The 26,280-nt window shown below is 42.0% G+C and overlaps 3 protein-coding genes across 4 annotated transcripts; 1 reads left to right on the plus strand and 2 right to left on the minus strand.

Moving 5' to 3' along the window:
* Window positions 1-158: 158 nt before the first annotated feature.
* smarcb1a (SWI/SNF related, matrix associated, actin dependent regulator of chromatin, subfamily b, member 1a) lies at window positions 159-3,265 on the plus strand. The gene is made up of 9 exons (XM_010876244.5): window positions 159-278; window positions 547-658; window positions 778-907; window positions 1,038-1,175; window positions 1,294-1,421; window positions 1,584-1,750; window positions 2,019-2,209; window positions 2,540-2,671; window positions 2,834-3,265. The coding sequence occupies exons 1-9, from the start codon at window positions 195-197 to the stop codon at window positions 2,871-2,873; spliced, it is 1,122 nt and encodes a 373-aa protein (XP_010874546.1). The 5' UTR covers window positions 159-194; the 3' UTR covers window positions 2,874-3,265.
* On the minus strand, window positions 3,192-6,513 carry derl3 (derlin 3). The gene is made up of 7 exons (XM_010876245.5): window positions 6,271-6,513; window positions 5,979-6,044; window positions 5,829-5,902; window positions 5,188-5,281; window positions 4,666-4,861; window positions 4,194-4,284; window positions 3,192-4,084 (listed from the first exon to the last, which is right to left on the minus strand). The coding sequence occupies exons 1-7, from the start codon at window positions 6,358-6,360 to the stop codon at window positions 3,961-3,963; spliced, it is 735 nt and encodes a 244-aa protein (XP_010874547.1). The 5' UTR covers window positions 6,361-6,513; the 3' UTR covers window positions 3,192-3,960.
* Window positions 6,514-10,496: 3,983 nt separating this feature from the next.
* Window positions 10,497-26,041, minus strand: mmp11a (matrix metallopeptidase 11a). Of its 2 annotated transcripts, none has more exons than XM_010876247.3 (8): window positions 25,841-26,041; window positions 21,247-21,503; window positions 13,650-13,793; window positions 13,431-13,564; window positions 13,060-13,295; window positions 12,754-12,958; window positions 12,240-12,500; window positions 10,497-12,151 (listed from the first exon to the last, which is right to left on the minus strand). In XM_010876247.3, exons 1-8 carry the CDS (start codon window positions 25,943-25,945, stop codon window positions 12,030-12,032), a joined length of 1,464 nt encoding a protein of 487 aa, XP_010874549.1. In that variant the 5' UTR covers window positions 25,946-26,041; the 3' UTR covers window positions 10,497-12,029. The 2 variants fall into 2 exon arrangements, with proteins under 2 accessions (XP_010874549.1, XP_010874548.1); XM_010876246.3 differs by having other exon boundaries at window positions 13,060-13,301.
* Window positions 26,042-26,280: the final 239 nt, after the last annotated feature.

Here is a 26,280-nt window from a genome sequence, read left to right on the forward strand (position 1 = left end):
ATTTGTTTATATGTGCAATCACTCCGTAATCTATCACCAAACTTTCACCACTTGCAGCACCACTGAGTGTTTGTAAATGCTCTTACAAGGAGACAACAATTCTGATGCATTTTGCAGCATCGGGTCGCATTTTACACAACGCGCATGCGCCTCATCTGGGTTGATCTTTGTTATTACGTTTCCAAAATTCCAATATGGCGCTTAGTAAAACCTTTGGGCAGAAACCTGTCAAATTTCAGCTTGAAGAAGATGGGGATTATTATATGATTGGATCGGAGGTAAGTGTTTTCATTGGTAGTCGTATTATATGCTAAGAACAGTAATTTACTCTTAATTTAGTTTGCAAGCTTATTTACTAACGCCAATAGTAGGTTAGCTTGCTGCCACTATACAGTATTAATCTTGGCAGGGTTTGCTTGCGAAGCTGTACCCGACGTACCATAACGGCCAATTCCGGAGTTATCTTAGCGTATCTACAGTAATCGACTAATCTTAATTAAACTAGCTGCGTGCATACGTTCTTAATATTTCTGTTTGTACTTTTAGGTTGGAAATTACTTGCGTATGTTCAGAGGTTCCTTGTATAAGAGATACCCCTCGCTATGGAGGAAATTGGCATCAGTGGAGGAGCGGAAGAAAATAGTGGAATCATCACATGGTTAGTAACTGTAGCGGACATTAGCTAGTAGTTTAGCTTATTATAAGGAAACCAGTAGTTAAGGCCAACTGTTCAACTGTGATGTGGTGCGTTGCTAAATCTTTCTTCACTTCTGTAAGATCATGGTTACACAACCTTAGCTACCAGTGTGACTCTTCTGAAAGCATCGGAGGTAGAGGAAATCTTTGAAGGAAACGATGAGAAGTACAAAGCTATCTCTATCAGCACAGAGCCTCCAGCCTACCTCAGGTAGTGACATCACACTGCATTTTCCAACTACATTCTTAGTCTGGTCCATGGTGGTCTTAGTATTGTAATCATTAACTGTCCTTGGCTCATATTTGTTTTTCTGTTTCACTGTGTCTGGCCTTGCCACCAGGGAGCAGAAGGGTAAAAGGAATAGCCAGTGGGTCCCCACACTGCCTAACAGTTCTCATCATCTGGATGCCGTGCCCTGCTCCACCACGATTAACCGCACCCGCTTAGGTCGAGACAAGAAGAGGACCTTCCCTCTCTGGTGAGCTTGATAGAACCGAAACTATGGTTAAAACGGATCACTAATGTAGAAACCTATCCTAGTCAAACAGAATTTAAACAAAACTGTGTGTCTGGCGGTACCCCTATACTATGCACAGCTTTGATGACCACGATCCTGCCGTGATCCACGAGAACGCCACCCAGTCTGAGGTTCTGGTTCCGATCCGACTGGACATGGAGATAGAGGGCCAGAAGCTCAGGGATGCTTTTACCTGGAATATGAACGGTATGATTGTATTGTTGGTCTCGCCATGTCAAACTGGTGTGCGTCTTGTAGTTTTCCAGGAGAAACTATTTAAACGTGACGACATTCTTGTTTTCTGTCCAACCACCTTTCCTTCTCAGTCCTAGTTCAAGTCCTCATGCCATACATGCTGTTGTTCCTCAGAGAAGCTCATGACTCCCGAGATGTTTGCAGAGATCCTGTGTGACGACTTGGACCTGAACCCTCTGGCCTTCGTCCCAGCCATCGCCTCAGCCATCCGCCAGCAGATAGAGTCGTATCCCACAGACAGCATCCTGGATGAACAGACTGACCAGAGGGTCATCGTAAAGGTATTACCAAGACTGTTCGATTGCCTTCGCCACAGTCAACTGATTGTGCAGCAGTGACGGGTGTCTGATAATTGAAGGCTTCATTTATGGGAGTAGCTCAATTTCCTGGTTCCTCAAATTGTAAAATCTTAAAATGATGTCTATGATCTGGATCATCGTGAAGGTACAACCCCCTTTTTTTCTTTTTAAAAAGAGAATGGTCTGTAATCCACGTTTGTCTTAAAACCACAGTGGACAGTTGAAACCTGTTTCTTATCTTCACCACAAGCTTAACATCCATGTCGGGAACATCTCACTGGTGGACCAGTTTGAGTGGGACATGTCAGAGAGGGAGAACTCTCCAGAGAAGTTTGCCCTGAAACTGTGTTCAGAGCTTGGCCTAGGGGGAGAGTTTGTCACCACCATTGCCTACAGCATCCGAGGACAACTTAGTTGGCATCAGAGGACATATGCTTTCAGGTAAGGTATACCACGCAAACAAAAAACAGTTGTTAGGTCGTCCCTGGAACATCAGGACTTCGCATAACAAATACTCAGCTGCACCAGTAACAGAGCACTGGTAGTTCTCTGGGAGATTTTGTATTTGGGTAAAATGTTAGACATCTGGATTCTGTAAAGCCCGATTGTGAAATAGCTTAGGAATTGGGTTAAAAGAAACTATCCAGTCAGAATCAATGACCTCTGCCTCTGCTGGGCTCCAATACAAAAATATCCCTTGCAGCGAAACCATTTTCTTGTCTGGTTGTCTAATGGTTGTGTTCTTGGTTATGTTCCTTTGTCTGTCTGCAGTGAGAACCCACTTCCCACGGTGGAGATAGCCATCCGGAACACAGGCGAAGCCGACCAATGGTGCCCACTGCTCGAGACACTCACGGACGCAGAGATGGAGAAGAAGATCAGGGACCAGGACCGAAACACGCGGTGGGTGGTGCTGATCTACTGTCCTTAAAATATACCTCGAAGCTTTATCTACGTCCCTTTAAACAAGTTAGAGATCATGGCAAATGGAAATATTCATTCAGCTTCTGGTCACTGGCTTGTTTTCAGTGTTATTGATATTGGTTGTGTACATTTGCGTTGCAGGCGCATGAGACGACTGGCAAACACGGCCCCAGCGTGGTAGGTAAGGTAATGCTGTTTGGTCAGGACAGACAGATGGCTGTGAAGTACTGGACTGATGGAACTTGCCAGGTGAACGGCATTAACACAGACATTCCTTGAGCCTGTTTACCAGTGCAGGTCTTCATCAGACACCTCTGCCCTACAGTCTTGACACCCATCCACCCCGCAATGTGTTCATTTGAGCAGAGCTCTACCAGAATGGAAAATGACAATGTTGTCCCTCTTCCCCTGTGTGGTGAACCTGTTCCCACTTTGACCACTGACTCTTCTGCTCACCCCCAAAGGAGAGAGGGGGGAAAAAAACACACAGGAAAACCCAGAAAATATTATGTTGTATTTGTCTTTTTGTACATTTGAATAATTCTTACGAAAATAAAAGTTAAATGATCTTCATTGCTTTATCGTTATGTAAAATGTTTTAAATGTCATGTCTTTGAATGTAATTAAACCAATGTGACCATGCAATCAGATGAAAGGTTAGCTAACTAATTTAGTGTACAGATGGTTGTTTGGTATATTATACATTTTTGGAATTGGCATGCATTGTTCATGCGTACAACACCCAGCACAACACAGCTGTTGCTGATGTACTAAGCTATTTCTATTTGGCACCAATGCTTCACCCACAAAGGCAATAGTCGGAAAGTGCAGACGGTGCAGGTTCCTGGGTAAAGGATTTCAGATAGTCGGCAGATTTGAGCGAGTCGAGTAGCACCACAGGGCCTTGTGTTGACCCCAACAGAGAGGAAGGGCCACAAAGATGCAACAAGAATGTAGTTTGCATCTGTTTGCTGTTTGAACTCACGTGTGCCATTAGTACCACAGCCAGAGATGCATGCGGTAGTGTTAAGGTTGCATTCCTCATCGGCCTCCGATTGCAATAGACATTTCTAGTTACTGGCCCAGATGTCTGCAGGATGAAGACGAAGCACTACGGTTAGTCCCAGTGGACACTGGATTGGAAAGATATGTTCTTGCCCTCTTCATTTGCATCCCTCTGAGGTGTAAAGCTTCTTCATCTGCAGCTGAACAGCTCCTGGTTTCTTCAGTTGGCCGTGGGTGTCTCTTGGGGTTAGACGGTCCCCGTTCTACTGACCCTGGTCATTGGGCTCCCCTCCGTCTACACCACGGTCCTGCCAGAACTCTCCGGCTGGCTCCTCAGTGAGAGGGGAGTAGCCAGGGTCATCCTCTGGGGTGTCAAACACAGTTCGACTGAAAAAACAAACAAGTGTGCTGAAACTGACATTTGTGTAACGTCAGGCAGACGCCAGAGCCAAAATGAAACGTTAGAAAAATTAAAACAATTTTATTGAATACTCACAGCAGTTCAGGTGTTATCAACAGCTTCCTGCCTCCAGGCTGGTTTGGAAACACATCCTCAAGAAAGTAGTAGATGTGTCCTACTCCAATCCCTAATGGGGAGGAGCAAAGTACAGTAACATTTACAGTCAATGGCACGACATGGCAACAGCAATGCGCTTGGCCTAATTGTTAAACATTAAGGAACTGACAAGCAATATTCTGCTGGACAGATAATGATTGGCCTGGACACAGTTGATGTTATGTTCTGTACAGACATTATTCTGCCAGCCAGGTTAAAGTAGGGAAAACCCATGAACCGAGTAAACGGGCAGCCTAGTTCTGATGTGTCCAACTAATTGTTCATTTGTCCAAAGATAATTGTTTTAAAATCTGATTTGTCAAAAGGACAGTGAATTTTAAAGAAACTGGCTCCCTGTGTTCCTCTATACCATGTCACGGCAGCCAAATGTGAGCCAGATGACGTACTGTACCTAGAAGGTCAACAACAATGGAATTGCCAAGCAACAATGAGAATCCCATGAGCACCCAGGGCAGAAATGGTGCCTGGAAGTTCAGTAGGCCGAAGAAGTTCATGCGTATATAGGGATTCCTCCTACTCCACACATACACCAACATGATCGTGAATGCCTGGCCCAGGAAGAACAGGTTTGCAAAGAGGCCAAATAACTGTAGAGGTTCAAAGTTAAAGACATCAGTAAAAGGGTACAGTACATCTGCAATAGCAAAACTTAGATTAACCACATGTACAGACATGTCATCTCTGTTTGCTGAAGACCCATGGCAAACCATGAAGTGTAATGCTGTCTAACACTAAAACAGCGACATTTTACCTATACCACTGCACTACAACAGAATGAAAAACAACAGGAGACTACAGTAATGAATTTGCATAACATTCTTCAGGAATACTAAAGCTATGACTCAAAAGAACTGCTGGATGGAGTTTCTCCACTACCAGGGTTACATAATGTCAGTTCTAATGTAAAGGATACAGTCATGAGGACACCACCAAACAGGAACATAAATACGAAATCTGCAGTGCGGCCTCTGAAAGACCCTTCCTCCAGCATGCGGCAATATCGATATCTGATTGTTTTGTCAAGGTTAGGAAACACCATAACAAAACAAAAAAAATGCAGTTATGCAAAATATAACAAAAGGTTATGCAAAATATACTAACATACTATATGTTCACAGTATAAGAGCCAGGGGTCTAGATCACAAATGAATTTGCATGATTCGAGAGTACACTCACTCTCCCTATGTATTTGACAGTAGGAACCAGAGGGGAAAAGGTAAGGAGATAGGTAAGGAATTGAGTCCTGGTTCCTGTGGGGAGTTGTGTGTGCGCATCTGTAGCCAAGAGTAATCCCTGGACCATTGCTCCACACATTTAAAAATGTTTTTAGAATAGGATGCCAAATGTTGTTGTTTCTCATCCATTGTAAAAATAGTACAGTTTGTGACTATTGTTCTTGACTCTGTCAATTGTGAGTTTCTCAATCTATGTTTTATTTACATTTATGTTTTTATTGTTGTAGTACAGGGCTCAGCTGTAGGAGGCCGTGGTCTCAATTTCTCTGTACAAATATAGATAAATAAATAATTAATGGAAATGTTCTGAAAAAGATACAGAAAGATGATATTGAACAAAAAACTGAAGCCAAGTGAGCCAAAAAATAGGAAGTTGGTGATCAGCCGCCATATCTGCAACAAAGAGGGGAAAATCGAAGTGACATGTATTACATGTAATACATTACGGTTATCAGAGGTTTTCCCTTACCTGATATCTTCTAATGATCAGGTCTGGGTTGAAATAAAGCTGAAATGGGGTGATGACCTCCAGTTGCTCCAAAAGAGAAAACATTCAAGGTTTGAATTCATTATAGAAATGTCAGTCATTATACTGTTTTTATAAACCATAAAATAACATTGTGAAAATGAATGATGCAATTTGATGAGTTTTATCACAATTTTGTAAACAGTTAACCCGAAACATGCACGATTTGTTCTGCGTTGTTGACGGCAAGCTTGCTGCTAGATAGCCAAGACGCCTCTTCTCGTCAATCGCTTACCACAGCAGCTGTTGTCAAAACACAAGCTGTAGTGTACGCTCTGGTAACGGAAGGAATCTGGAAATATTCTTGAGTGAAGCTTTGAGCCATGGTCTGGAAATACTTGTTTACGCCTGTGACGCCTGAGATACATCTGTATTGATCCGTAAGGACCTCGTACAACAGCGATGTACCTTTAAAGAGCAATACCACAATTGGACGTGGACCGGGTGTCTGGGTGGGCGGAGAATTCGTTTAAGGACCAATGGAATTGTCGAAAATGCGCAAACTCTGCTCACCCAGTCTGTATTGGCTAATAAGACCATCTATCTGTCCTATTCTGAGTCATCTACCGGTCACAAAGAAAAATCGTCTAAAGACTCTATAATTTGGGATCAAGTGACGGGAGAGTGGGGTTAGTTGAGCCAGTTGGTAAATTGACCCACCACCGTAACTAGACAACTGTACACATTTTTTGCCATGTGACCATATAGTCAGGAAGAACCCACCATTTCCATCTGGTGTTGACAAAGAAGGCACATGGGAAAAGTGGTACATTTTCTTTACTCCAAAAACTGTTTCATTGTCAAAGTACCTTTTGTACATGTCAGGTATAATATCTAGGTGAATTACCACTGTATAAAAACATGTGCATTGTTTGCAAATAGGAACTTTTTTCCAAAATGCTGTCTGTGGGGCAAAATGAGCGAAATGCTCTGAACCAATGGTTCACTCTGGTCACATATGTCATGAGACATTAACTCAATCATTGATAACATATGACACACACATTTATAAAATTGACTGCTGTTGAATACAACCAATAGCCTAGGCCAAAGACGAAATAGTCCCACTGATGAAGATACTGAATAGAGGTTATGTGTAAAGCACAAGTGTGTGCCAAAAGCATTCTATCCCAAGAAACATATTTAAAACACTGTTACCCAATATACAATGCTCAAAAAAATTAAGGGAACACTTAAATCACATTGAGTATTGATGAAGGAAATAAATTAAAGAGCAAAATCTTGACTGTACATTGTGTAATTCGTTGAGAACAAAATGATGTAACAAAATCACTAACCGATTGAAGGCTGGATTCAAACTCGCATGGAAATCACTGGATTTTCATCACGGCAACTCAATGTGACTCAGTAGTGTGTATGGCCCCCACATGCCTGTATGCATTCCTGACAATGTCTGGGCATGCTCCTGATGAGTCGGCGGATGGTGTCCTGGGGGATCTCCTCCCAGACCTGGATCAGGGCATCAGTGAGCACCTGGACAGTCTGTAGTGCTACTTGGTAGCGTTGGATGCAATCAATCAATCAAATGTATTTATAAAGCCCTTTTTACAACAGCAGTTGTCACAAAGGGCTTTTATAGAAACACTCCATAAGAAGGCCAACATTTAGGAAGAAACCTAAAAAGGACCCAGGCTCAGAGGGGTGACCAGTCCTCTTCTGGCTGTGCCGGGTGAGATATTAAGAGTCCAATTGGAATAATGAATAAAAGCATGTGGGCTAAATCCAGAGTCTATTTAAATTTAGACTAGGTCAGAAGCATGACCAGATGGACAAGGACAGGGACAACACGGGGGAGGGAGGAAGTGGCAGCACAGTGGCAGCTGAAATCGTCAGGTATCGTCTTGTTCTGCAACACAACCCGGAGGATTTTGGACAGGGACAGCAACGGGCCCCCCAAACCAGGTACTCCGCAGGTGTGGACCAGGACCTCATGTCCTCCTAATGTTTAAAACGGGAAGAGACTGAGAAAATTCAGAAAATGCATTCCTCATATCAACAACGATTTATAGTGGAGAAGGAGCACTTAGTGGGGAAGGAGAACTGACCCTACACCCCCAACACAATAGTATAGCAGCGACCTTGGGACTGAGACGGGGATGCACCGATACATAATGTCCCAGAGGGTCTCAATTGGATACAGGTCTGGGGAACGTGAGAGCCAGTCAATGGCATCAATGCCTTCGTCATCTAGGAACTGCCTACACAATCTAGCCACATGAGGCCGGGAATTGTCTTGCACCTGGAGGAACCCAGGGCCCACTGCACCAGCGTTAAGTTTGACAATGGGTCTGAGGATTTCAGCGGTCAGGATACCGTTGGCTAACAAATGGAGGTCTGTGCAACCCTCCAAGAATATGCCTCCTCAGACCATCACTGACCCCCGCCAAACTGGTTATGCTGGATGATGTTGCAGGCAGCATTACATTCAGCATCTTATTCACGTCTGTCACGTGTTCAGTGGGAACCTGCTCTCATCCGTGATGAGAATTCTGGTGTTTTTTGGCGAATGCCAGTCGATCTGCATGGTCCTGGGCTGTGAGCACGGGTCCCACCAGAGGACATCGGGCCCTCATGCCACCCTCATGGAGTTTGTTTCTGACAGTTTGGTCAGAAACATGCACACCGGTAGCCCACTGGAGGTCATTTTGCAGGGCTCTGGGAGTGCTCCTCCTGTTCCTCTTCGCACAGAGGAGCAGATACCAGTCCTGCTGCTGGTTTGATGCCCTTCTACAGCCCTGTCCAGCACTCCTCGTGTAACAGCTGGTCTCCTGGTATCTCCTCCATGCTTTTGAGGATGTACTGGGAGACACAGCAAACCTTCTTGCGATGTCATGTATAGATGTGCCATCCTGGAAGAGCTGGACTGCCTGTGCAACCTGAACGGGCTGCAGGTACTACCTAATGCTACTAGTAGTGACAATGACACTAGCAAAACGCAAAACTAGAGATTAATCGGTCAGGATAAGGAGAGAGCAATTGTCTGTGGCTACCACCTGCAAAACCATTCCCTTTCCAGGGCACCTCTTGTCACTTTAATTTGCACCAAAACTGGTGACATTGATTCACAATCGCTTATGCTTCCTAACTGGACAAATTGATATCCCTGAAGTTTAATTGATTTGGTGTTATACTGTGATGGACCCACAAATTGCTGAATGGAAAGAGATGGAAAAAAGTCTAATGACATACGGTAGCTAGACTATCATTAGGCCTACGACACATGTAGTTTTATTGCGTAAGCACCATCTGCCTGTCTTTCCCTTAGACAATATTTTAGTTTCTGTTGAGCCTTCTTCCCGCTTTCAAGTACATTTACAATATTCTTGCTATAGCATTACACATTGGCATAATCACCTGAAGTTTTCTTGGCCTTTTCTTTTTATAGTTTGTCTTGCAATTTTATTCCAGCTCCTCGTTCTGCAACTCAACATTAGACTTTTTATTCACAGCTGCATGTCTAAATACATAGAGTAACATAATAACATATTCAAGATTGCTGAACCTGTTGATTTGCTGATTTCTGTTATATCATGTTGTCGGCAGAATTCTCATAACCAAAGATGCTGCGGTTCGGCCCCACCAGGCTCTTTGTTTGCACCAATGGCTCAGCCAGTTCACCCAATTGTTCCTTTAGTAAAGTAATAGGACTTTTTTGAATTCAAATTTCCTTCTCTTATTTTCAGGGCCCTTTGTCATAGGTGCATTCTTGTAGTTTCACCACAGGGGACGTCCTGAAACAAGGGTACATTCATGTTTTATTTCTGTCTCTTTTCCCCTTGTCTAGGGGACAACATTTTACCCCACTCTCCCCAACTGTAATCTCTGAAACAGAAGTAAAATATTGAGTAATATGCACATCTTACCAAGTCGTTTTGCTTCTTAGCATTGCTTGCTTAACAGGAAGTATTCACCAGAACATACATGCTTGAAAGAGAGCACATTCCCTGGCTAACACTAATTTGATCATGCAGGTGCTGACTTGCAGCAAGTAACCAGAGCGTAGCAAGACAACCCTGCCTGATATTCTACCCATACACACCAAACGGTGCTGAGACAATTTGCCATGTCCTATGGTTATTATCAATGCTAGAGATCTGCAGTCAGGTCCAAAATACCTCTAACTTTTTCGATTAGTCTAAGAGACATATTGGTTGGACTAGAGAAAGACAATTTGTGGGAAAAGTAAATGTACAATTGTGTCATATTCTTGTCATGTTCATAAGACAAAAATCATGATTTTGACATAAGGGACCTATTTATTTTATATATCTTCTCAGAGTTCTGTATTATTAATTTAAAGTAAACATTTCTCAAATTAGCATGAAATATAGCTCACTATTTGTCTTTTTAATTTTATTATCTGTGCATATCTTTTTTGACCTGACTGTAACTGTCTATCTAGCTTTTTATCAGATTCACAAAAATGCACAGTTAACATGAGCAGAATCTTTTTATTGGTACCAATACATAGTACAGAATGCATATGTTTGTATTTACTTAGTAAATGTGACAGTTGAATAGAAAAACATGTAAATACAAAGATATGTAATTAGACATGTAAAAACAAATATGCAAGTAAAACAAACAAATTGGCCATTTCATAATACTATTATGTCCTGAGACAATACTTAACGTTTTAGAAGAGGAAAAATAAAACAAATTCATTTGCCAGCGTGGAGCTGTTAAAATGCAATAACAATGAAGAAAGTAATCATCATTTGTTATTTTACACTTCAGCAGATGTATCAATGTCCTGCACTGACAAACTGCAGAAGTCACTTATTCACATGGCTTAGATTCACATCATACAGCACCAAGCTCCTCCCATCCCTGTTTCAGCTGACTGAGAACATCTTCGATTATTGGATACAACATCTGAATTAGGTACAGTTATCTTATAGAGAACTACATGTGACTGATAACAACAAAGTGTCCCTGACTGTCACTGATTTCTTATCTTGTATAAAATCCAGTGACTTAGACATTAACCTTGTCCCCAGGCTATTGAACACGGTGGATGTAAGGCTGGCACAATAGCCATTCAGTTTTGGCCTTATTGGGAGTGACCATTGAGTAAAGTATTTTTAAAGCAATCTTCTGATTTTTACCGAAATCAGAATACTGCAAGACAAGGCTCCAAATGGCATGGTATTTATGATGTTCGATTATGTAAATCAACACTTTTATATTTAGTCTATAGCCGGAGCCAGCCACTATATTATATCCCAGAAGAAAAACTAACCTGGCTAGTGACCTACAATTCTAAATGCAATTGTCCTACACTTTGCTAGCTAGCTACTATAGTAACATTATTTTATCACTATGAACAAGTTTGAATCAAGCAGTTGGTTTGCCCCAAGTCAGTTCGGTATGGAGACAGCTCAGCTTTCCCAGAACCACCCTACCATGTGGTGGTGCACCAGACACGTGGAGGAAGGTGTTATAGGAGATTACTGGTTGGTAGACAAACCTGATTAAGACAATGCATCGTGTCGGGAATTTCTCACAACTCTCTTATTGGCTAATGAAGGCCAAGTTGGACGGATGGTTCCATTAGACGTTCCCACATTAAAAGTGTCTGAGAAAAAGATTACTTAGACATGTATATTTATCAGCGCGACAAATGTGTTTTTGCAGCGGTATCTCTCATTAGACATCTTAATACATGAACACCTAATGCAGCGGGCTGGTACTGCACTGTAGACAACACCGTCCTTAACAACGCCACGGCTGGAACCCAACCGAAAAGAAATAGCTGCACACGAAGTCCAAACTCTGAGGAAACATTGATGTAAACTCTGAGATGAAACTGTTTTGTACTCCATTTACAGTGTAAGGGCGACAAGCAAACGGAAACATTTGAGGAAGAAATATGTTGAAATCCGTATAGGTGCAGGCCTTGTTCATGGTTGGCCTTGACTTGGATGTGATCTTTAGGCAGCAGCATCACGTACTGATTATTCATACTGATTATTAATTCGTATTTTTACAACCAAAGAAATCCATGCCAATATAGCGAGGATAACCCTCTAGTGAATTCATCACCACAGGATCGAACTTCCAGTACTGCCTCCCCCGAATAAAGTTGGCATAACCTGTTAGTGGAAAACATCTATTCAGCAACACAATGATTATTCTGTAACCACAAATCTGAATGGGTAGTACATTTATAACCCACATTACCGTATTGGTCCTGGAAAGCTGCGTCTAGATCACTAGGTATGCCGCTCCAGTCCTGCATGCTGCGAGGGTGGGCCGAGTCCAAGCGGTTCTCTTCAGGGCTGAACCTCCAATAGCTGCCTACCATAAAGATGTAGGTGTTGTAGTTGCTGTCCTGGCCAACGCGCAGCGCTGCTTGGATGTGGGAGACGGACAGGCCGAGGCTCTGCACAGAGTCAGGTCCTGTGATCTGTTTCTCTGCGTCAAACATCCAGTAACTTTGGCCTGCAATAGAGGGAGACAGAGAGATGGAGTCTGCGGTACATTCCCCTGTTGGTTCTTGTCACCCTTGCCCTTTTAAAGTGAATCGCAGAGTAAAGAATCTTCTCGCTAACCAAAAAGGGCATGAACCTTTAATGCAGTTTCTTCACTGCTTTTCTGCTTTAATGTATATATTACCTGTCTGTCTGTGTTCACCTTGGAGCTTAGCTAATCATTACGCTCATAAGACAAGGCCAACTACAGCACGTTCTCCTACCTTGAAAGAACCAGACATTCCCAGATTGGTCTTCAAAGGCAGCATCAATGCGCTCTGGAATCCCCTTCCAATGGCGTGAAGCCAGTGCCGGGTAACCTGCCTCCAGCCTTCCTTCCCGAATGCGCCACACATAGCGCGACTTGAAGAAAAACAGCTCTCCGCGAATCATTGACACGGCATCAAAATCTGTCTGACAGGCATCAGGCTAGAGGCAGAAAGAGAATCAAGAGATCATTTCCATACTGTCACATCCTGTGTATTATTACTGTGTGCCTAATGAACGTGAATAGAGACATCAACACTCACAGCACTACTGATGATATCATTGACCTCTGTGGTGATCTGTGGCGGAGGTGGCGGTTGAGGTGGGGGCTGAGCATGTGGACGAGGGCCGTACAGGTATTGGATCCCAAGCTTGTCATCCTCGCTCAGCTCCAGGGGATAGGAGAAGCTATAATATGGGGACATCACTGCGCCAGGTTCCGTGGAGTGCTGTAGCCCCAGAACATGGCCGAACTCATGAACTGCCACTTGAAGGAGGTCTGTACCTGCAGTGGAGCCAGGGAGAAGGTCACACGACAAAACAGAGCTGACACAACGTCCTGACTTTTACATAGAGCTCGATGTAATTCCCTTCTCCGTATTTCCTGCACCTTCCCTGCCACACAAACACTCACCCATGTAGTTGCCGAAAGTCCATTCTTCATCATAGTCAAAATGAATGTTGCCCTCCCTGTGGGTCTTGGGGAAGAAGGCATGGGCCAGTATGCCCCCAGGGCCGTCAAAGGGCAGGTTATCTCCATGCCAGTACCTACAGCACAGATCCATATAAGGAACGCCCTGGCAGTCCAGGAACTCAAAGTCTGCAATTTGAATACACATTAACACCTTTCTACCTGTTGAAGTCGATGACAATGTCCGCCTTCCCATGGCCGACCTCGGTGAAGGTGAGAGGTGTTACCTCGCTCCACACTCTCAGTGCTTCCATGAGGACGTGCCGCACCTTGTCCTCACCCATCTGCCTGGGGAAGCGAACCACTCTGAGGAAAGGAGACACCATATAAACCGACAGCAGGAGCTCAATTAAACCACAATCTGCCGTCGGAAACACAACATAGGCCCGCCAGCCTCGTTGCGTAGCTATAATCTCAGCGGGAGAACATTCCCCTTGCCAACACTGAGCTCACAGGTGCTGACCAGACCGCAGCACTGTTCAACATCTGTAATGTACACATCCATTACTGTATGTCCACTGTTCAACATCTATAATGTACACATCCATTACTGTATGTCCACTGTTCAACATCTGTAATGTACACATCCATTACTGTATGTCCACAGTTCAACATCTATAATGTACACATCCATTACTGTATGTCCACTGTTCAACATCTGTAATGTACACATCCATTACTGTATGTCCACTGTTCAACATCTATAATGTACACATCCATTACTGTATGTCCACTGTTCAACATCTGTAATGTACACATCCATTACTGTATGTCCACTGTTCAACATCTATAATGTACACATCCATTACTGTATGTCCACTGTTCAACATCTATAATGTACACATCCATTACTGTATGTCCACTGTTCAACATCTGTAATGTACACATCCATTACTGTATGTCCACTGTTCAACATCTATAATGTACACATCCATTACTGTATGTCCACTGTTCAACATCTATAATGTACACATCCATTACTGTATGTCCACTGTTCAACATATGTAATGTACACATCCATTACTGTATGTCCACTGTTCAACATCTATAATGTACACATCCATTACTGTATGTCCACTGTTCAACATCTGTAATGTACACATCCATTACTGTATGTCCACTGTTCAACATCTGTAATGTACACATCCATTACTGTATGTCCACTGTTCAACATCTGTAATGTACACATCCATTACTGTATGTCCACTGTTCAACATCTATAATGTACACATCCATTACTGTATGTCCACTGTTCAACATCTGTAATGTACACATCCATTACTGTATGTCCACTGTTCAACATCTATAATGTACACATCCATTACTGTATGTCCACTGTTCAACATCTGTAATGTACACATCCATTACTGTATGTCCACTGTTCAACATCTATAATGTACACATCCATTACTGTATGTCCACTGTTCAACATCTATAATGTACACATCCATTACTGTATGTCCACTGTTCAACATCTGTAATGTACACATCCATTACTGTATGTCCACTGTTCAACATCTATAATGTACACATCCATTACTGTATGTCCACTGTTCAACATCTATAATGTACACATCCATTACTGTATGTCCACTGTTCAACATCTGTAATGTACACATCCATTACTGTATGTCCACTGTTCAACATCTATACTGTACACATCCATTACTGTATGTCCACTGTTCAACATCTGTAATGTACACATCCATTACTGTATGTCCACTGTTCAACATCTATAATGTACACATCCATTACTGTATGTCCACTGTTCAACATCTATAATGTACACATCCATTACTGTATGTCCACTGTTCAACATCTGTAATGTACACATCCATTACTGTATGTCCACTGTTCAACATCTATAATGTACACATCCATTACTGTATGTCCACTGTTCAACATCTGTAATGTACACATCCATTACTGTATGTCCACTGTTCAACATCTATAATGTACACATCCATTACTGTATGTCCACTGTTCAACATCTGTAATGTACACATCCATTACTGTATGTCCACTGTTCAACATCTATAATGTACACATCCATTACTGTATGTCCACTGTTCAACATCTATAATGTACACATCCATTACTGTATGTCCACTGTTCAACATCTGTAATGTACACATCCATTACTGTATGTCCACTGTTCAACATCTATAATGTACACATCCATTACTGTATGTCCACTGTTCAACATCTGTAATGTACACATCCATTACTGTATGTCCACTGTTCAACATCTATAATGTACACATCCATTACTGTATGTCCACTGTTCAACATCTATAATGTACACATCCATTACTGTATGTCCACTGTTCAACATCTGTAATGTACACATCCATTACTGTATGTCCACTGTTCAACATCTATAATGTACACATCCATTACTGTATGTCCACTGTTCAACATCTGTAATGTACACATCCATTACTGTATGTCCACTGTTCAACATCTATAATGTACACATCCATTACTGTATGTCCACTGTTCAACATCTGTAATGTACACATCCATTACTGTATGTCCACTGTTCAACATCTATAATGTACACATCCATTACTGTATGTCCACTGTTCAACATCTGTAATGTACACATCCATTACTGTATGTCCACTGTTCAACATCTATAATGTACACATCCATTACTGTATGTCCACTGTTCAACATCTATAATGTACACATCCATTACTGTATGTCCACTGTTCAACATCTGTAATGTACACATCCATTACTGTATGTCCACTGTTCAACATCTATAATGTACACATCCATTACTGTATGTCCACTGTTCAACATCTGTAATGTACACATCCATTACTGTATGTCCACTGTTCAACATCTGTAATGTACACATCCATTACTGTATGTCCACTGTTCAACATCTGTAATGTACACATCCATTACTGTATGTCCACTGTTCAACATCTATAATGTACACATCCATTACTGTATGTCCACTGTTCAACATCTGTAATGTACACATCCATTACTGTATGTCCACTGTTCAACATCTATAATGTACACATCCATTACTGTATGTCCACTGTTCAACATCTATAATGTACACATCCATTACTGTATGTCCACTGTTCAACATCTATAATGTACACATCCATTACTGTATGTCCACTGTTCAACATCTATAATGTACACATCCATTACTGTATGTCCACTGTTCAACATCTATAATGTACACATCCATTACTGTATGTCCACTGTTCAACATCTGTAATGTACACATCCATTACTGTATGTCCACTGTTCAACATCTATAATGTACACATCCATTACTGTATGTCCACTGTTCAACATCTGTAATGTACACATCCATTACTGTATGTCCACTGTTCAACATCTATAATGTACACATCCATTACTGTATGTCCACTGTTCAACATCTATAATGTACACATCCATTACTGTATGTCCACTGTTCAACATCAATTGTTTGCACATTAAGTTTTGTCTTGATTCTGTCTTGCCTGTGGTTTTGCCCATGCCACCCTTCTTACATAATCATGCATTTTGGTTCAGGCACGCTTCACTGACTAGGGGTGTCTACCTGAAAGTGGTAGTGAAGGGAGTATGAACTGGGTTGCCATGTACAGTAATATACTGAACGTATTAAACTAGACCATACTTTACTGCTCTGTATTTCTACAGAAATAGCAGAAGTAAACACACAGTACACATAGCCAGTACACATCCAATAGCCTTATGAGACAGGGTGGCTACAAAATCAATAAATATAATAGAGTGTTTTACCATCTACATACTTGAATGAACATGGAAAATTAAAATCTAAAAAATAGTCTTCCACAACCCTGAAATCACAGTTCAACAAAAAATCGCTCAAAATAGTCTACTACACCATACATACAGTATGTTACTCTATAAAAGTATACATTACAGTACTGTGTACTGGTATTTAAGTATATCTACTATACTCATTAAATTAAGTATTTTCTGAGGTGGTATGTATTGTAAAACATTTGAGCCAAGTTTTTCCCAATTTTAACAGTCTTGTTCTTTGTTCTGGGTCTCAGAAAGTGTTTAAGAACTTCCTAGTGTTTTAGTCTGGGGTTGGATCTAAAGGGTTATTGTCTTGGTTGTGGGTATTCACACCAAAGTATTCATTTATTTGGGATTCACAAGTGGAAAACATTTCAGTGGACTTCAAAACAGATTTACGCTTCAATGTCAAACGCGTCTGTGTAGGTCCACAGACACCGCAGAGAGCCACACAGCCAGCCCGCATAGGCTACGAACACCAGCTCAAAAATCGAAAAGCGCGTGGCTACGCGCATGTGAACCCCAGAGCCGCACAAACTATGATTGGTTGAATGGCAGAGGGAGGGTTTTACACAGAGTAGGGAATTCAGGCAACATTTGACTTCCTGTATCAAAAAAGACAAAACAACAATGGAGCCTGGAGGCATGGCTCAAATTGAGGAACTTTTGGTATAGGAGAAATTCTGGGCAAAGAGCCAGCAACTTGCCAGAAAATGTGGAAGCTGATGAGGGACAAATCTGTAAAAAAATAAAGAAGAAACTGAATAGTAAAAGTGGTGATGCAGGAGGGGAAAAAAGTACCTCAGTTTTATATAATGCTTTCTTGGCTGTATAATACTAGTCTGCTAAATATGTATAATGTCTGTTACTGCTGACACAAGGTGCTGCCATCTTGGTTTACGAACTCAGGGCTAGTGGGGTTCTTCTGACTTGCCGAGTTGGAATTCCAACTTGAGGAGGCGTTTGCAATTAAACTTCTGACTTGGAACTCGGACATTCCGACCTCCAGGTACAAATGGAACGCACCATAATATTATATAGGAAAATGACAACAGTATACTAATGAAGTAGTAATTTATCTTTCAGTAAGCTTCTGTAATTTGATTTCCTTATTTGTTACTTCTGCCTTTTTATCAAATACATGTAGCCTACTCAATGTTTTGCGCTCTCCAAATGTATTAGTAAGTCTAGCCTATGAAACCCCCCCAAATTAAAATAATTTATTCACTGATTTCTATTCACAGTAAGCTATTAAAATTACTTTAGTCAGATTTTCAAATTTAGATTTTTCAGTATCATGTGGGGAATGCCATCTTTGATTGACTTTATCATTTCTCAGATGTCAAGTTTTCCTCCTTTCAGATACAGCCTCCCACATATGATTTAAATCACCCCTTGAAACTGACCCTTTAAAAAGCATATGTGTTGTGAATCATATTCCAAAAAAACACTGTTGCCAGGATTTGAATAAGAAGTTAGACCATGTTACCAAAATAGTAATGCTAGTGTATTTATTAGCCTATTTGTAGTTCAGATAATGTATTTGATTGACTGTGCTTATTCATATTGCTACAGCAAACCTTTCGAGGCCTTTTGAGGGTGATCTTACGAAGACAAAAGGTCCAGAGCAGGCAGGTACCAAGTAAGAAACTCCAGGAAGCCTTCCACCCACTGCCTTCCATCCATGCCAGTGGTTCCTGGGCCAGTTCCTCCATGTCCAGAGCTTCCTGGGTCAGTGGTTCCCATGTCAGAGGCTCCAGGGTCAGTGTTTCCATGTACATAAGATCCTGGGCCAGTGGTTCTATTTCTGGAGGTTCCTGGGCCAGAAGATCCTGGGTCAGAGGCTCTATTTCTAGAAGTTCCAATGGTTCCAAGTCCATTCTTTCCTGGGCCAAAGGTATATGGGTCACCTGAGTCAGAGATTCCTGTGTCAGGTGTTCCTGGAACAGTTGGATCAGGGGTTCCTGGATCACGTGGATCAGGGGTTCCTGGGCCAGATGTTTCTGGGTCAGGTGTGTCTTGGGTAGATAAACTGCTTCCAGGAAATATGGATCCTAATCCAAAATCTACTTTTTTGGTGGGTTTATTTGTGGGAAACCAATCTTGAATCATTATTGATTCATTTCCTACCAACGGCTCCCTGGTCATCCTGTGCTGGGGCTTTACTCTGTTAGTCAGGGCTATCAGTCTTTTAGAAAAACGATCCAGCATGGAGATAATGTCCTTCTGGATGGCTAGATCCCAGAACCAAATGTGGTACCTGTTCCTAGGTGGAGCCTGAGACACTACCAGCTGGGGGATAAATCAGGGTTACCCTGGTTCTCACCTGTTGAGTGTTATTTATCCCACACATCCAACAAGGCCTGGTTTGTGGATGGCCCACACTGAATGTTGGGACAGGTTCCTGCTGGACCACAATGGGTGTCTGGAGTGGTTCCTGGACCACATTGGGTATTAGGAGAAGTTCCTGGACCACATTGGGTGTTAGGGGAGGTTCCTGGATCACACTAGGTGTTGGTAGAGGCTGGACCACACTGAGCATTGGTAGAGAGTCTTTGGCCACAGTGGGGTTTTGGAGAGGTTCCTGATGGACCACACTGAGTGTTTGTTTAGGTTCCTGCTAGACCATACTGGGTGCTGGAACAGAGTCCTTGACCACAGTGGGGGTTGGGAGACGTTCCCTATTATTAATCTAATATATTATCTGCTTATGATGTAACCAAATATTTTCAGAATATCAATAAACAATTGCTTACTTTGAAAGGGCTTCATCAGATTTAAATGCAATGGAAAAGCGGCATCTCCGACGATGACATGGGGATGGTGACTCCTATCCCAGGAAGGTTTGCAGGTGGAGGGATAGCAACTGTCCCCTGAAGCAGGATTGCGTGAAGTGGGTGGATTGATGTGTAATAAAGGGTTTCAAGAGATGCAGAAGATCGTTGAAACGATTAGCCGACATGCTAAAATAATAATAGCTACGATATTTTATAGCCAGTCGCAGTATTTACAGAGATGGTATTTATCAGTTGATCTCATGATATACTGCTGAAATATTGATATCTGAACTGTTCCTAAGTTAAAACATCAGTTGTTGAATAATGAATATGAATTTGTTTTCTTTGCATTATTTGAGGTCTGAAAACAATGCATATTTTTTTGGTTATTTTGTTGTTGTTTTCTACAAATAAATACTCTAAATGACAATATCTTTATTTGGAATCTGGGTGTAGTGTTGTCAGTAGTTTCTAGAATAAAAAAATAATGTGACAATTTTGCAGTGGTCTCTTCATTTTTACCAGAGCCGTATAAATGCTGAGCATGTCTCCATACACCCACACATGACATTAACAACGCAGACCTGCAGAAGCATAAATCAGGCTTTAGATTACTGAGATGCATGGCCAGCAGGGAGCTCCATTCCCTAGAAGACCTAAAGTCCAAACCCACTAAATTGAATTTGCTCGAACATAATGGTGCAAAAATCATATTCATTTATATTCTGTTTTAAGACGTTGGTCTACAGATGCTGTATGCCATGTTGTGGAGAAATTGTGTTTGCAGTGCCTGAGGAGAGGTTGTTAACAAATGTTGACAAATGTACGCCATATTAAAAAATGGTGGATGAGCCATCACAGTGATGTAATTAGTTCTTGAGGTAAATGTCTCGTTATCACTGTTATATAAAATTATTCATAGACTTCAATGTAATTTGAAAAAAAAATTTGTCATGCGAAAATTGTTGTTTCCTTGTATCAAACTCATTTGCTGTTTTTGGTAGAGCTGTACCAAGAAAAAATAAAACAATATAAAATAAAACAACACGTTATATTGTTCTGATATAAAATTTGTGCATATCCCTGTACTAATTTTGCTTGCACCATATCCTCTTATAAAGACATTTCTGGCCAATTTGGAAAAGTCAAGAATAATAATCGTTATGACATCTCCTTACTTGTAGGTGAGGTCAGTGTTCTCCAGGCGACCCCCAAACAGGACAAAGCGTTTCTTTCTGTGTCTCCCCATTTGGAGGACCTCCTTCAGCACGGGGTAGTCGGGGACGCCACAGCGACGCCGCTTTGAAGCCTCAGTGCTGTTAATTGCCAGTGCCGCTACTGCAGGGTCTCTTCTGGCCAGGGCTGTGTTTTCGAGTGTGTCTTGAGGACGGGCCTCTCCTCTTTCATTCAGAAGACCTGACCTCCGGAGACAATCCTTTGAAACAGCAGAGCACAATCATTTGCAACGTTCAAGTCATTTAGTGGATGCTCTTATCCAGGGTGACACACAGGAGTGAGTGCAACCATGTTCATACTTGATTCATTCTGACCACCATGGCAATCAAACCCACAACTCTGGCCTTGTGAGCACTACGCTCTATCAATGTCGCTACATGGGGAATTTATTAGAAAACAATAACAAAATGGTAACTTATTTGAACAAAAAGATCAGAGAACAATAGTTTTTGAGCAATTACGGAACAGTTTTGTTACCCACGCTAGCAATAACTATTTCCTTAACATGTCTGCCGGTATGTCTAAGAGTGGGAATAAGAGGTGGTCAACAAGAACTGGATATCTCCAACTCCACCGTGTTAACAAACAGAAATATGCATCACAGAGTGTTTTCCTGAGGGTTTGGCTGAGGGGATGGGTGTGTGATGGATGCTATGTTCCTGCACATTGGCTCCATCTGCTGGCCAAGAGAGGAGGTGCACCACTGAGGCCCAAATCACACACACATGAAGGTAATTAATTGGAAGGTTACTGGTGGTATTTCACCCAACCTTGGAAGAGCTGTGTGCTCAGTGTTTTGTAGTGGGAGAAGGAGACAACCCCATACTGCCCAGGCCGGGAGCTCGACTGGAGCAGTCTAAGTTTGAGTTTTGTTTCCTGAGTTAATACAAGACCAGGGCTGTTGCCCTGGTGAAAAGAAACATCTACTTGTGTAACTCCACGTTCTTGACGACCGCGGGCCCCACCCGACCAACCAAACGTGACAATGGTGGAGGATGCGGGCATACTAGCCCAGCTATATGATCTCATAGAGTTATGTCGTATTGTGACGCAATGGCATGTGGGTAATGTGTCGGTTATCCGATGCCCAAGTCAATACATTTAATTCCGTTCACCAGACCTTTACGTAGTTTTTCTGACTAAACAAGAATATGACCACTTCAATTATATAGGCCTAAAATTTTATTTAATACATGTATTTATTATTTATTCACATTTATTAAAAAGCACAATATTTTCGAGTGAGGATGAATGATTTAGAACACAGTAGACGTCCGCTGCCATAGTAACCTGAATACGGAAGTTCTAGTTTTCAAACACAACATTTTACACAACAATTTCTCTTGGTCGGGGTCGAGGGAAAATGTGTTAAAAGCTGGTGTCAAGGGTCTCACTCAGATCGACTCCAGCAGCGCCCCCTACAGTGACATAACTCTTTGAGATCATATGGCGGGGCTAGTATTCCCGCATCCTCCACCACTGTCACGTTCCGGCTGGCTTGCGGGGGCCGGGGCTGCGGCGGCCCCGATGGGGCACATCTGGAGGTGGGCCAGCAACAGGGCGGTCTGGTTCCTCTGCTCAACCATGAACTCATGCTGGGCCTGTCTTGCCCGGACCAGTTGTCTGACTAGGTCCTCCATTGTTGTGTACTCCTGTTTTGGTTAGTATGACCCCAACCTCCACACAGATCTTAAGAGATTGCGCTGAGCCCCAACCAAATCGCGTGCAGGAGTACACAACGATGGAGGACCTAGTCAGCCAGCCGAATCCCAGCAGATGACAAAGAGGCGTACCTGCTAACCTTCAAGAGAACCGCAATCCGTGAGGGCTAGCCAGAGAACGCCTGGGCGGGGCTTCTCTGACCCTTCCTGATTGGAGAGGCGCCAGGGGCCAGCAGATGGAGCCAACGTGTGAGAACATAGCATCCATCACATACCCATCCCCTCAGTCCACCACAATATGTTTCAGTAAATATCCCCAAGCAGTACCCAGAGGAAATAACCCTGCTCATTAGCTTGTTAATGAAGAATAAATAACCAAGAGAGAGGCCACAGCATCTCTATGGCATTTTGAAGTTGTAGAATGTGAGGCCTTTTACAAATCCATTGTAGTTGCAAAATACTTTGTAGTGCTGGAGGTATTAAATATTATGAAATATTATTTCATAATATTTCTATTTTTTTTACAATTCCTCTGATAATTATATCGTAAAAAACTGAATTTCCTAATGCACTAACAACATGATAAAGTAGCACATTCTAATGTATTCCATATGAACAATAATTATTTGGTTGTGGTAAGGCTGCTCTCTGTCTGGTATCCCAGTGCTCTGTGAGGCTTTATAGTGTGTAGTTGTGGAATAGCGGGAACAATGCCCAGCAGGATTCCTGGAATGTGCTCCGGACCACAAAACCAAAGAGGCTAACCCTGAGTGGTGTTCCCTAACCAAGAGAAGAAACACCGGCAGAATATTTGTCTGTCCACTGCATTTCACTTTGAACAGTTTGCAAATTCTATTTTAACGCTAGTATGCAGGTTAGGTTTTCTCTCTAGTTTGGTTATAACACGTTTACCCAACATATATACAAATGTTCAGCAAGGCAATGACAAGATCCCATAGCCCTACAGGAGTAGGGCTTTAACCGAGAGCTATTCAAAGAGGAACAACAACATTTTTATACTAAGAACCTCCAGAAGGTTTATCTAACATTTTGGCATAAAGCATGAGAACGTGGACACTCAGTCAGGTCTCTGTCTGTCTTGTCAAAACTAATAAAAAAGAGGCGACTTAAACCCTTTTATATATGGATAACACTTGAGGATGCTGTCTATGAAATTAGCAACTTGGTAATCATTCAAAAGTATATCTAAGATGAGATCTTCTTGTGTGAATGTTTACACAATAAATCAGATAGGATATTAATGTGAAGAGTATAGGTGTACCTCCGAGTAAATATAGACAATTTGTCATATTGTAACAGGGTAGAGGATTGCAGAGATTGATGTCCCACTAACAATAAATACCTTGGTATCTGTTTCCTTATCCTGCTAAATCCAGTACATCTGCCGCAACCTGCTAACACCAAGCAATGGAAGATATGTCTCTCATCCCCTGGGAACTACTAGTTACTGAGCTCTTTTATCTTTCCTGGCAAACAAACTTCCTCACCTGAGACCTCAGGCTTCCAGACACTGTGCTGGGAATTGAGGGATGAGGCCTCCCTGACCTTGCATGACCTGATCAGTCTCATTTACTGGGATTTTCTTGGTCCTCCCGAACTTTGCAGCTGATTTACAGCTGATTTACAGAAATAATTTATCATTCCAATGGGAATGTGTTAATATTGCATTTAATATCATAATTTATAGGGGCTTCAAAGAGTCCTTATGACACTTCCAGAGACATGGAGCTGCTGTGATCTATTCAACAGGTGGAGGCTCCGGTATGGAATGGAGGCTGGTAATCTCTGGTGTCACCTCTGGTATTACAGTCTGGCAGTCAGTTTGGCCAGAGGGCAGAACTATTAGAACAAAACCGAAAAGAAAACCAAGGGACATGGCTTTATTCCCAAAGGGATATCTAAACACTAAACCAACGTTTTCCCTTCCCTACATTTCCCCTGCGAGAGCCAAAACGCCACTGTTTTTCCTGACCCAGATGCCATAGACGGAGAAACTTGTCTGTGCTTGTATAATCACCCACTCTTTTGTCAACAATGGGGAACAAATTGACAAACTACAGATTAGGCTTTACCAGTTCAGTTAACAACTTCACATAACATTTCATTATGGTATGGCCTTCACAGGTGCAATTTATTTTGGTGAGAGTAGAAAATAACAACTTTTCCTCCATTGCATTGAGAGAATGTTTGTCCTTCATTAATTGAAATGCACCTTTTTGAGGTAGCCCGAAAATGTTAGAAAGTTCCCTTTACAGTCTCTCATGTGGTAACAGCATGTCTCTATAAACCGGTTATAAACATCGCGTGCCATGCGGAGACAAGAAACCAAACTATTTACCACAAGCCATACCCTGCAGGACTTACAGTCATGCCATTGCCATCATATAATTAACAAGGCGTTTTTTTTGGCAGCAGCTCCTGATGTTTCTAAATGCAACAGTACTTAGACAATTTGACAAATACATCTTTTTTGAAAATATTTTTTCACTAAATCTCATATTGGTCATCATTGAAAGATAACATGCAGTGGGCAGGGGCATACTATTAACTCTTAGAACAATTTGGCAAGAGATTAATTTTAATAAGATTAAACTGCAATCACGTGGATATAGCACATTGACCATTTGACAACAGATTTTGCACACTGCAATTAAAATCCGAAATGCAAAACTGAGAACTACGCAAACCTTTCAGAACTTCCATGTGTGTAACATTCTTTATATTAGGAAATAGAAGGAATAATTGGCAGTTGCATGCTTGCACCCGATGGAACTTCCAAAACATACATTAATTAAGTTATTTTATTAAGGGCAATAATCAAACCAACGAAAGAGCTCTAGTATCCTGCACTCACCTGAGAGGCTTTGTACCTGCTTGCTTCTGGCACTGGCGAACAATGCATGCATCGGAGGCACAGCAGCGTAAAGACGCAAGATAGAAAGAAAAAAGTCCGCATCATCTTCTGGACCCGTGGACAGCAGTGCACGGACAAGAATCTTCTGAAGCCACGAAGTTACGTCGCTGCGCAACCGTTGGAGCCCAATAGGTTCGCATTTATCTCTCCCCATTCTGCAAGTAAACTTTTTATAGGCTGGAGTGATATAATAACACCCGCTTACCACGTGACATTTAACCCATTGGTGCTGGGTTTATGGCTTGAAAACAGATTGTCTAACTGTAGCCTGAATCAGATAAGGAAACGAAATAATTTGGTTTATTGGGGGACATTTAAAAAAAAAACAAGATATTCCTACGGTATTTTTCAAAATTATTTGTCCCCCTTAATAAAGACTG

Source organism: Esox lucius, chromosome 13 (assembly GCF_011004845.1).
Source record: "Esox lucius isolate fEsoLuc1 chromosome 13, fEsoLuc1.pri, whole genome shotgun sequence".
NCBI classification, from domain to species: Eukaryota; Metazoa; Chordata; class Actinopteri; order Esociformes; family Esocidae; genus Esox; species Esox lucius.

Excerpts from the sequence above, each read along its gene's own strand:
- smarcb1a (XM_010876244.5), top strand. The coding sequence starts at position 195 with ATGGCGCTTAGTAAAACCTTTGGGCAGAAACCTGTCAAATTTCAGCTT. Across the intron at positions 908-1,037 it reads GAGCCTCCAGCCTACCTCAG|GGAGCAGAAGGGTAAAAGGA; the intron begins GTAGTGACATCA and ends CCTTGCCACCAG. Across the intron at positions 1,751-2,018 it reads ACCAGAGGGTCATCGTAAAG|CTTAACATCCATGTCGGGAA; the intron begins GTATTACCAAGA and ends CTTCACCACAAG.
- derl3 (XM_010876245.5), bottom strand. The coding sequence starts at position 6,360 with ATGGCTCAAAGCTTCACTCAAGAATATTTCCAGATTCCTTCCGTTACC. Across the intron at positions 5,282-5,828 it reads TTGTTCAATATCATCTTTCT|ATATCGATATTGCCGCATGC; the intron begins GTATCTTTTTCA and ends CAAAACAATCAG. Across the intron at positions 4,285-4,665 it reads CATTGTTGTTGACCTTCTAG|GGATTGGAGTAGGACACATC; the intron begins GTACAGTACGTC and ends CCTCCCCATTAG.
- mmp11a (XM_010876246.3), bottom strand. The coding sequence starts at position 25,945 with ATGATGCGGACTTTTTTCTTTCTATCTTGCGTCTTTACGCTGCTGTGC. Across the intron at positions 12,501-12,753 it reads GAATGTCTGGTTCTTTCAAG|GCCAAAGTTACTGGATGTTT; the intron begins GTAGGAGAACGT and ends CCTCTATTGCAG. Across the intron at positions 12,152-12,239 it reads AGCTTTCCAGGACCAATACG|GTTATGCCAACTTTATTCGG; the intron begins GTAATGTGGGTT and ends TTCCACTAACAG.